Raw genomic sequence first — 12,181 nt, 5'->3', positions numbered from 1 at the left:
TTGGTTTCGACGTTGGTCACCTTGATGAAAAAAAAGCCTTTCAGCCAAAGAAAAGAAAACGAAATCTCGGCAGCCTTGTTTTCTTTCTCGGAGTGCCGGATGGATGAGCTTCAAGGTCTGAAGTTTGAAAAGCAAAATCACAGCCCAACCACATGGTTTTCCTCCAGGGGGCAGTGTGGTGAAGTCAACGCAAGACCTCTGAAGACTCTGAAGAAGACACAACCACCACGTCACACACTGCTTTTGCACGTCTGCGTCTCTGCCGATGTGTAGAGGAAAATATTTCGTAAGCGTGTTTTACTCTGCCAAATGCCTCCATTGAGTGTTTTGTCTAAGTGGTGTAGCCGTAGCTGCCTGCAGGTTGGCTGCTCTCTCACAGGACGAACACATGGATGTGTTATAAGAACTGGATACCGGACTAGCAATATGGCGGTGTGCCGATGTGTCCCAGTGGCCACTCTAGGTACTGCAGCGAAAAGAAAATCCCATTGGCCCAAAAAGCATTGTTGACATGTCTGTAAGTGAGGTTCTCCAGAACCATTCTGATCAGAAAAATAGATCATGCGAGTTGCAGAGGCATGATGGGAAGTGACCCTACTGAGCATGCTCTGTGGGCCCATTGATGCGGAAGTCAAAAACTTTTTCTGCGTCTGCGGTGGGTGAGCAACTGTATTGAAATGAATGGAGCCACCTTGGACTCTGGGGGCTTGATGAACACCGGTCTACATACAGTTTACCTCCTTTCTCAGTGGGCGTGGCTTCTCCAGTAGCATCTCCGAGGGCTGCAATAAAGGGGGAGGGGCTAATGGCAAATAAATGAAGAACACGTGTGGCGGGCAGCTCAGTGAAATCCTGCAAGACCTCGACCACCAAACCCCTCCGGTGCTGTTGTATGAGTAAACACACACACACACACACACACACACACACACACACACACACACACACACACACACACACTGTGACAGCAATAAAGCGACGTGTAGTTCGATCCAGAGTGTAGAGGGACACTGGTGGTGGTGGTGGGGGACTAATTAACCGGGCTACCTGAATCAGCTACAGAGAGAGAGAGAGAGAGAGAGAGAGAGAGAGAGAGAGAGAGAGAGAGAGAGAGAGGAAGTGGATGGAAGGAAGGAAGGGAGAGAGAGGAGAGGAGGAGGGCCAGAGAGAGAGAGAGAGAGAGAGAGAGAGAGAGAGAGAGAGAGAGAGGAAGTGGATGGAAGGAAGGAAGGGAGAGAGAGGAGAGGAGGAGGGCCAGAGAGAGAGAGAGAGAGAGAGAGAGAGAAGAGAGAGAGAGAGGGGGGTGGGGCGGTCGGGGAGGGTCTCGCCTCTTGTCTCTGCTGCGGCTCTTTGAGTCAGTGTCAGCGGCGGAGGGAGCTCCGGCAGCGGCCACCATCCTCTGGTAAGTCCTCCTCACGTCCCTCTTCCTCTTCCTCTGCCTCCTTCACGTTCTTCATCTTCTTCCTCCAAACCGCTCAGTCGCTGCTGCTTCAACAAGGAAGTAGCCAGACAAACTTTCAGCTGTAGTCAGAAGGTATTTGGAGATGAAGGTGTTCGGTGAGACTGGAAGCTCCTGCTGCTTCACCGGAGCTCCACACTCGTCCTCGAGTGTTTGCGTTTGAACTTTGCTGCTTCGCTGTCCAAGGTGCTGAAAGTGGCGGAAGGTTCCCCTAAAATGGAACCTTGAGATAAAACAGTTGAAAGTTTTCACCCCAACATGCTTCCATCTCTCTCCTCCTCAGCGCGCCTCGTACCGGAGATTCCCAGCAGGACTTTTACGCAGCGGACACAACTTTTACTCCAGATAGAATTAAAACAAAACAACAACAATAATATATTGCGCTCTGGATGAAGAGGGTCCGTCACCGGGAGCGCGCCACGCCACGCAGGAGCAGCAGCCGCCGCCGCCATGAGGAGCCCCACACGGAGCTGCGCCCGGTAAGAGGAGGAGGGAGAGCGGAGAGAAGAGTGCGGGGCCACCGGCAAGGATGGGGACGAGGCACCTGCTGCTGCTCCCCCTGCTGCTCCTGCTTCACCTGGAGCCGCTCCGGGTCCTGTGCGCCGCCGCCGGCAAGAGGAACAAGCAGCCGCAGCCGCCTCCGCGGAGGAACCAGGGCGTGAAGGAGGCGGCAGGGAGCAACACCGCCCTGCCGCTCGCCGCCGCTCCGCCGCCGCCGGGCAAGATCACGCAAGTGCAGGCGCCCAGCGTGCAGCACGACACGTGCCTGGGCTACTACGACGTGAGCGGCCAGTTCGACAAGGAGTTCGCGTGCAACAACACGGACCACCGCTTCTGCTGCGGCAGCTGCTTCCTGCGCTTCTGCTGCGCGGACCGCGGCAAGCGGCTGGAGCAGCGCAGCTGCAACAACTACAACACGCCCGACTGGGTGAAGACGCAGCCGCCCTCGCCGGCGCCCACCGGCTTCACGTACGACCCGGAGCTGGACCAGACCAACACCACCGTCTACATCAGCTGCGGCGTGGTGGCGCTCATCATCGCCATCGGCATCTGCGCCAAGGTGGCGTACGACCGGGCCACCAAGCCGCCGCAGGAGATGAACGTGCACAGGTGAGAATCTTCTGCAGGGCTTCAGGTGCTCAGGGTGTCTGATGAGGGGAGGTCTCACTGGATCTCCACAAAACTGCACCCTTAGCCCTGTGTTTGCAGTTTTCTGCTAAAATCAACGCTTTGTTGCACATTTAACGTGTTTAGAAAGGGTCCAACCAGCCATTTGTGACATCATAAGGGGCTTTTCCCCCAGGGTTGTGACTGTATGGAAAGATGAGCGGCGCAAAAGAGGCCAACACTGAAGTGCCAAAACCTGCATTCTATGGTTGTGGCCAGCAGGAGCCGCCAAAGTTGGTTGCACGTTCATTTGATCTGATTCGGTCTAATTTTGAAAAAAAAACAAGTTGTGGGTGTGGCTTGAGTTTCCTGTTGTCATCCTCCCAGCAAGTGGGCGGGGCACACGCTGCACTCAACGCTCCAATCACAGCTCACCTCCACTATCACCCACACGTCCAATTGTAGAATCTTCTGTTTGTCTGTCGTCCGTGAAAACCAACCAACCTGCAGGCCTTCAGCACCAGTGGGTGACATCACCACGACTCCGCCCACCTTCATATATAGTCAATCAGAGGATGTCAAAGACAAACGTGTGTACTTTCAAGGAGAGTTGACTGGCAGGGTTGTTGGTGGAAACTGAAATTGGCAACAGTCGGCTTTGCAGGCAACAGTTTTCTCCGTTTCATCTCTGAGCTCTTGAACGTCTCTCGTCTCGCCGGCGGGCTCGCAGCTCCGGTCCAATCCACCGCCGTGGTTACGAACAAATGTCACGGTTGTAAAACTCGTCCCGTCGCCGCGTCCTTCCCAGGAGGCCGAGCCACCGCCTCGTCCCCGCCCCCTCCCCCTCCCCCTCCTCCTCTCCGCAGGGTTCGGCGTAAATGCCACCGAGAGCCGGTCAGACTGACGGCGCATGGCGGTGGGAGGGGCTTCCTTCACGGCGGTCATGTGACCCGTGGCGTCCTGTCCCGTGGCGTCCCGACGTGCGGACGGCTTGATGTGCGTGAAGGGAGGCGTGAAAAGGTTTCCTGCAGCCGTTCCATCAGAGATGTGACGGAGGGAGGGCAAAAGAAAAACCCCAACCCAACCCTGGGGGTGTTTTCTTATCAGCAGCCACACAATTATTGCTTTTAACTGTTTTTATTATTTTTTTGCGCGCGACTTGCCGCTATCTGCTTCTCCACCTCAGCCTCCCCGGCAAAAGCAAACAGCACATCACAGGAGGCGAGGCGGAGTTTTGCACAACTTGCTCTTTGGAAAATGAGTTTCTCTCGGCGGAGAAACAAACAAGCAAAAGGAAGAAAAAACCTTAAAGGGACAGTGCTGCTAAAAAAAACAAAAAAAACTGTGTTGATGAAATTGTGCGCGGAGGCACAATGTAAATGTCAAAGTCTGATGGAGTTGCGGCAATGTTTTCGTAAAACTGCCTTCCGCGCTCTGCTCTGACCCCCGTGGGCAAAAGGCTGAACTGCAGGAAGAGGCGCGTTGAGGGAGATCTCGCTCGGTGTTGGACCGAGGAGGACGTCCCGCGTTGATTCCAAGCTGTGAATAGAACTGAGTGTCGCGTGACGCTCAGGGTTGAAAGCGTCTGTAGTTTCCACCACTAGGGGTCGTAGTTTTTGAGCTCCTAGCACGTCCTCTGGCGTAGCAGCAGCAGCAGCAGCAGCAGCAAACTACAACACTGACCGTTGCAGTAGATTTTTGTCGATTTTTCTTCCGTGTTTTAGTAAGACTTAGCTCATTAGCGTCATTAACGTCTGCTGCCAAAGCTGTGTCATGAGAAAGGGGACAGCGGGTTCACATCCTGCCACTATAGGCCAGCGTTGTGATGTCACTTCCTGCTCGAGACATTGTGACGTTTTGCTTGCTCTGTAAAATGGCGATATTTGCTCTTTTTTTTTTCTCCCTTGACGTTTAATAAACTGAAATATTTTGTCGTATTTGTCCTTTAAACCTTTGCACCAGCAGCTCCTCCCTGAGGGGAAAGTCACGAATGATTAGTCAGCCGTCTTACTCAGACAAACTGTCACACTGTTCCTCTTTTTTTCATTTCTCACAATGGGAAAAGTCCAGAAAGAATGCGGCCTCGTTGTCTGAGCAGATGATCAGTTGGAGATTGATGCTCACCCCGGGGTGGGGGGGGTGGGGTGGGGGGGGCATCCTGTGTGCTCTGAGAAGTCGGCACTCAGCTTTTTAATATCTATCCGGACTCCCGAGACGCCGCAGGGCTCTTTATGTGGCGAAAACGGCCGGATGAAAATCATGACGCAGCAAATTTTTTTTTTTTAGTTTGAATCGGAGGAGACGGTGGAGTCCGACCTCCCGCTGAGACACCAGGCCCATCAAAAGTCCAATCCACGAGGAAATTAGTATCGGCGAGAGCGACTGTACGTGATGAGACCTCTGAGTGATTGAAGACGGATGCGTGACTTGGTTACTGGAGCGCTGAACTCGGTCAACTGTTTCAAGAAGAGTTTCTTTGCCTCGACGAGCAGGAACGTTGCTGAAAGTGCGAGGAATTCCTTTTTCCCGCTGTGTAACTTTGTCTTCTTCTACGTCTTCTGCCACGTTGCGTCTCTACTTCCACCTGCTGATGTTACCATCGCAGTTTATCACCTAGTTTTATCACCTTCCTGAAGTCACAATTTTGGGACAAGCCGCCTCCCGTTGCAGAGGAAACCAGGCCACACACACACACACACACACACACACACACACACACACACACACACACACACACAGATGGCTGAGGCTGAACACAGGTGCCGCAGGAGGATTATATCTTCATAACGGTAATAACAACGTTCCCCCGGCCCTGTGAAGGAGCGCCGATCTTCTCCTCCTCCGAGCCGCTCTTCATTTCCGCGGTGCTCTGATGAAACGTGGCCTCCGGGCCGGTCGGGGCCGCCGAGGGCGGGAGAGCTGCGAGCGGAATACTGAGCCGCTGGCAGACCTTTGCTGTTTGCTCCGTGACCTTCACCGAAACACAAGAAACGCCGCCAGAGAGCTCAGACCGCTGTTTTTTTTCCTTTTTTTTTTTTTGAATGGGCCTGGTATCGATCGGCTGCTGCAGAGAGGCTAAAAAAACAGAGATGCGGTTCCGTGCCAGAAGAGGGGGGTGGGGGGTTGGGGGGGGGGGGGGTTGCAGGGGTTGCGGTGGTGAAGGTGGGGGTTGAGCGAGCCGCTTTGTTCTCCGGTTGCAGGCCGCAGACGCTGGAGGTGGACGGCAGAGCGCCGAGCCCAAAGATGTGCTGAAGGTCCCGCACTCAGTTCTCCTGCTAAAAATAAAAAGTGAAAAGTCCAAGAAGGGACCGTCTGCTCGAATGTCATCAAACGAGAGGTTCTGCCTTTTCTCTGTAGATAGAACCTCAACACCTCAGAAGTGGTGCTGAAGGGTCCTCGGTGTTGGTGAAGCAGCGAGGATCTTCGTTAGCGAGGATCTTCGGGACATCGACTGTCAGGATCAGATGAGAGTATTTAATTAATTAATTAATTAATTATTATTTTTAATTTTCAGCTGGCACTTGCCACAGGGAATGGACCAATCGGAGCGGAGCTCGCTGCGTCTAGACTGGGAACTGACAAACAGCGAGACAGATGGTTTGAGATGTTGTTTCTGGAGGTCTGCAGAGGGAGGTTGGGTTTTTTTTTTGGGTCATTGAATTATTTAGAGACGCTCCACTGGATTCTGGGACGACGTACTGAGCCCAATATCGGGACTTTTATATGATATTGGCAGTCAGAAGCTGCTGGTTCTGGAATGTGTGTGTTCTTGATAAGACGCGAGACATTCAGACCAGACAGAAACCCAAAAAGAAGTCCAGTTTGCTCGGAGCTGCTGTGACCCCACAAAGACGGAGAAGCTCAACTTTCCTTTGTTCTCGTCATCAAACATCAGAATCAGCCGCAAAAGAAAAAAAAAACCCACTGATTGTCCATTTTCACATCCCCCCCCGTCTGTCGCTGAGTGTCACTCATCCTGATTAGTTGAAGCGTCTCACTGTACCTGCTGCTCCTCCCAGCCGCCCGCTGGGACGGCGCAGAACCAGGTCGCCTCTGTCAGCGGAAAGCAAGCGGCTTCGCAGCTCCGTCCTCCTCCTGGAGGGCCAGCGCTATTAATACGCAGCGAATCTCCCAAAGTCACACACACACACACACACACACACACACACACACACACACACACACACACACACACACGCACGTGGGTGCAGAAGTGGACGGTGCGCCAGCTCCCGGTTGACATTGACACACTTTCAGCGCCTCTCGCTTCCTTCCAGAAGAACAGTGGAGACGCTCGGACGACTGGCGGCTGAATTATGGCTTTCATTCAGTCGGTCGCTTGACGAGTTTCCAGATTATTAAAGCGGCTGCAGCGGTCCAGCGGTCCAGCGGTCCAGTGGTCTGAGCGCCGTGCAGCCGGCGACCCCGGGAGTGTAATTGGGATTTCTTCTGCAATCCAACCTTTATGATTCTGAAAAGTGGTGCAAAGTAAATGAGGAAGTCACTCCCTAACTCTCCCTCTCTCTCTCTCTCTCTCTCTCTCTCCCTCTCTCTCTCTCTCTCTCTCTCTCTCTCTCTCTCTCTCTCTCTCTCTGGGCAGAGCGCTGGCCGACATCCTCAGGCAGCAGGGACCAGTTTCCGCCTCCCAGTACGAGCACGAGAACCTGGCCGTCATCGACGGGTCGCCCAAAGACGAGACGCCGGTCCGCTCCTCCAAGAACCACTACACGCCGGTCCGCAGCGGCCACGGTAGGTTCCCGACGACTGAGCCGGCGCCACGGTGGCCCTCAGACTGCACCAAACACCTCCACTCAGGAAAGATACACAATCGTTATTTCATCGTGATTGATTATTATTGATGAAGTCACCAATGTTGTATTATTTTCAACTTGCAATGAGATGCATCAGAAAGCTGCGACATTGTCAGCGCAAACAACGCCACAGGGACGCACGGAAGCGTTTGTTCCTGCCACAGCGCCCCCTGCAGCACAGGAGGCTGGAACGAGTGCGGCCGCAGTTTCACAAGTGATGCAAAATTTACAATTTTGTTCATAATGAGTTGAAAACAAAGACAATCAATCAGCAAAAAACAAAAAACAAAAAAATATTACAATAGTTTAGTTCTCAACCTTCACTGAGTTTCCTTCATTCTGATCCATTTTTCTCATCTTGGGCATTTTGGAGATTATTTGACTCCACTTTGATTGAAATGTGGCTGGTAGTTTGTTTTTTTTCAGGCACCTTTTAAGCTCTGCTGGACCTCTTGACATGGCGCGGCGGGCCGGTTGTGGCCCTCGGGCCCCGTGTTTGACGCTCAGCGTGGCCTGATGCTGCCTTTTGATTGACGGCTACTAAAATAGACCAACGCGCTCAGAGTCTTTAGCGTTTTTTTTCCCCTCGTTCCTTCTTCCTGAAAATAGATTGTGTGAGGGAAATATAAATCCTGAGGCCGCCGCCCCCTCGCCCGCCAACCCTTCGCCGCCCTCCAATAAGCCGACTCAGCAGCGGCTCCGAATTGAGATGCAAATTATCGTCCTTGCTGCCGCACCACCGAGGATTTTTTTTCGTTCTTTCTTTCTTTCTTTCTTTTTTTGTCCGGAGTTAATTCGGCTGTGTCCCTCGTACTTTTATCCGGATCTCTGCTCCGGGGATCAACTGGCAACCAAGCCGGCACGGCGTCCCAGATTTGATACTCTGGCGTCAGCGGCCAATCCGTCCGTCTGTCATCATCAGCGGCGGCAGCAGCAGCAGCAGCAGCAGCAGCAGCTTTCTCTTTCTTTTTTTCTTTTGCTGCAGCAGGAAGATTATTTACAATTTATATGACTGATGTGTGGCAGCCAGGCCATTAGGAGGCGACGTTCCGGCAGAGCAGAGTTGATTAGGCGGCCGAACCGGTCGCCAGCGCAGATGTTCCCCGACCGCGTCTTTATTTTTTAAAACGTCAAACAGACGGCGGTTTTCAGCTCGTCGGCCGTAAATCTCCAGCGTGTTTCAGCCAAACGTGATGGATCGGAAAGTTCAGTGAAGGTGCGCGCATGTGTGCATGTGTGTGTGTGTGTGCGTTGGCCAACGTGACTCAATATTTAATGAGGAATCTGTGACGGCGATTTGAAAACGAAACAACGAGTTTCTGTGCTGCTGCTGCTGCTGCAGGAGAGGCAATTTAATAAGAATATGGAGTAAAATGATATTCAGTGCAGTATTTATTCCTGAGAATCTGGTTACAGATCCCTCCAGCTATCCATCTATCCATCTATCTATCTCTCTATCTCTCTATCTACCTATCTACCTATCTACCTATCTGGAGCTGATATGGAATCCACGGTCATGATGTTTTTTGTGATGTATTTCCAAAAAGCTGTAACCAGGAAGTGAATCAGCAGCGTGAAACATTCCCAAACACGTGCATTCATCTCCCCGACGCAGCGGGAGAAAACCTGCACGGCCAATTTGCATTTAAAAATGTGTGATTTTTTTTTTTTTTTTCTTTTCTTCTTCTAATACTTTTTTTTTCCGGGGCGGTTATATTTTTCCTTCTGTGGATTTTTACGAGACGAGCTTCTCGTTCCGTGTTCCAGATTGGATATTAAACCTGTTGTGCCGCTGATGGACTGAATCGTCCCAGACAGTGGGAGAGTTTATCGCTTCAATTTATCGGCGTCTGAAAAAACAAAACAAAAAAACAGAGTGTCTTCCACCTCGCGACGCCACGCCACGCCGCCGAGTTCGTCTGGACGGCGAGAAGTCAAGTCAGCCGTGAAATGAGGAGGCGAGCTTCTGATGGAAGCTTCTGGAAGGACCACCGGGCGTCCTGTCGGAATGGCTGCAGAATCAGGTCCCAATCACTGACTGACTGTCTGATGGTGCTGATGGTGGGCGCATTCACGGTGACATCGCCACACTGGTTCTGAAGAACTAGAGGGTGGATTTCACGGGTCAGCGGCGCCACCTGGAGCTGCTGGCTGGCTTTGAAACTGTGAGGAGTCGTGAAGCAGCGTTTTTGCCCCGCCCACGATTTAGACCAACAGACACTCTGTAACCAGTTTGTAAGGGTGTGATGATAGATAGATAGATAGATAGATGAGTAGTTTATTTATGCCTTTAGTAAACCCATTCACCAGCAAATCAGTTTATAAAATAGTACATAGACAGTAGGAGAATAATAAAAAAAAAAAATGAAGAATTTGAGGTAATAAATGTAACATTTTTAATCTTTCTGCAACCAACATTGGCGGCCCCTTCTGGCCAAACGATAGAATGCAACTTTTTTTTTTGTTTGCTGCCATTTTCACATTGACTTCCTTTTCTGAAGCTGGAGGCCTCTGCCCATTACCTTTAGAGCACATCAAATATTCACTCCATCCACGTCCTCACCTCCGTGTGTGTGTGTGTGTGTGTGTGTGTGTGTGTGTGTGTGTGTGTGTGTGTGTGTGTCTCAGGTCACTACGGTAAAGAGAACCTGCGCAGTGGGATGCAGGAGATGCACAACTTCATCTCGTCCGGCTTTGTGACGATCGGCCGAGGACCTTTGAAAGGTGAGAACGTCTCGTCAGCGGCTCGGCGTCCTGCTGCGTCGCCACGTCGCTCTGACACACACACACACACACACACGCGCACACACACACACACACACACACAATAACGCAAGTTTTGTTTTTGCTCAGTGGAAGTTTTGCAAGATGCCACCTGGAGTCATTATGCACTGTGAAGGAGCGCACACACACACACACACACACACACACACACACACACACACACGCACACACACACACACACACACACACACACACACACACAGACGGACTTATCATGGCTGAATTTAATCCACGCTGCCAATGACAAGCCGGCCGGTGCTTCCCGGCCGGGCCGGCAGCCAGAAGGTGATCGGCGCCTCCTGCTGGACGGCGCTGAGAGCAGCGGGCTTTAAACAGCGGGTTGTAAACAGCGGGTTGTAAACAGCGGGTTGTAAACAGCGGGTCTGTTGTCGTTGCTCCCACAGCGCAGCACTCCATCGACGAGTCGGGTCAGCTGTCTTGGCAGGCCGATCTGGACATGCCCATGTCTTACGGTACGTCCACCGGAACACACACACACACACACACACACACACACACACACACACACACACACACTCCCTGTGTGCTTCCTGCTGGCTCCCGCCGACTGTTTTTTTTTTTTTGTGGTGAAGGTGACTGAGTGCATGCTGCGTCTGAGGTCACAGCAAGGTCCCTGACCTTTTGACCTTTTGACCTTCTTCCAAAGTCTAGCGGTTCAGCCCAGACTTGATGCTAATCAGCGACACCCCTGTGAACCAAAAGCTATCAGGAGCTTTTACTTCCTGTCTTTTTTTCCCCTGGCCATAACTTTTTATTCATTTTGATTTTATTTTTTTCCCCTCAAACTGCTGCAAAACTGCTGAAATTGAGAATTGAAAAAAAAAAAAAAAAAAAAAGATGACGGATCACAGCTTTGCCCTGAGTGTGAACTGTGTGTGTGTGTGTGTGTGTGTGTGTGTAGCGCCGCAGTCAAAGCAAACAGTACAAACAGATCCGTGGACGCTAACGAGCTGCTCAACTCAGCTGCCGCCGCCGACATTAATATTGATGCGCTGCAACAACGCAGGAGCCCATGCAGCCGCTGCAGCCAACTACCTGCCCGTTGGTTTGACGAGGCCCCGCCCCCTTCTGCCACACCTTGCCCCCCCGCACACCCACCCACCACCGACATCGGCGAGCAGCTGCCGTCGTGCAGCAGCTGCTCGCTCTGAGTCAGAGGCGTCGAAGCTGCTTGAGATGCAGAACAAACTGGGATCTTATTCCTCCTCTTCCTCCTTCACTCCTCCTCCTCTTTCTTCTCCTCCTCCTCTTCCTCCTCCTTCACTCCTCCTCCTCTTTCTTCTCCTCCTCCTCTTCCTCCTTCTTCTCCTCCTCTTCCTCCTCCTTCCTGTCCTCCTCCTCCTCTTCCTCCTCCTCCTCCTCCTTCTTCTCCTCCTCGTCCTCTACCTCCCCCTTCTTTTTCTTCTTCTCCTCCTCCTCTTCCTCCTCCTTCATCTCCTCCCTCTCCTCCTCCTCTTCCTCCTCCTCCTCCTCCTTCTTCTCCTCCTCGTCCTCCACCTCCCCCTTCTTTTTCTTCTTCTCCTCCTCCTCTTCCTCCTCCTTCATCTCCTTCTCCTCCTCCACCTTGTCCTCCACCTCCCCCTTCTTTTTCTCCTCCTCCTCTTCCTCCTACTCCTCCTCTTCCTCCTCCTTCTCCTCTTCCTCCTCCTCCTGCTGCTCCTCCTCCTCTTCCTCTTCCTTGCTGCGTGATCTGCGAGGAGTCGAACTGGTGATCTCGGTGTGCCCTTTGTGATGTCACAAAGGACTTCTGCAACCAGCAGAAGAATCAAAGGGTTGAAAAAATAATTCTTGAAAGCCAGTGGTGATTGCAGGGAGAGAAGAACAGACGAGGACGGTTTCATTGGTGAAGTTTCACCTCTGCGGCGACTCGAATGGTCTGGCTGATTTGTGCGACAGACTCATAAAAATAAAAACAAAAAAAAACAACAAAACAAAAAAAACACGAGTCGTCGAGCGAGAAGCAGAACTCTCGGCTTTTCGGTCCCTTTTTCCTTTTTTT

At 52.0% G+C, this 12,181-nt stretch overlaps 1 protein-coding gene across 1 annotated transcript; it reads left to right on the top strand.

Moving 5' to 3' along the window:
• Positions 1 to 1,286: 1,286 nt before the first annotated feature.
• LOC142882622 (protein shisa-6-like) lies at positions 1,287 to 10,634 on the top strand (the record flags this gene model as incomplete). The annotated part of the gene is made up of 5 exons (XM_076017419.1): positions 1,287 to 1,402; positions 1,743 to 2,569; positions 7,167 to 7,315; positions 10,006 to 10,101; positions 10,566 to 10,634. Coding segments are annotated over exons 2-5 (895 nt in total), but the record flags the coding sequence as incomplete, so codon positions are not given.
• Positions 10,635 to 12,181: the final 1,547 nt, after the last annotated feature.

The sequence above is a fragment of the Nelusetta ayraudi genome, unplaced genomic scaffold, assembly GCF_046127955.1.
Source record: "Nelusetta ayraudi isolate G7.1 ecotype Tasmania unplaced genomic scaffold, CSIRO-AGI_Nayr_v1 ptg000364l, whole genome shotgun sequence".
NCBI lineage: Eukaryota > Metazoa > Chordata > Actinopteri > Tetraodontiformes > Monacanthidae > Nelusetta > Nelusetta ayraudi.
This window is presented reverse-complemented; position numbering and strand designations above follow the sequence as displayed.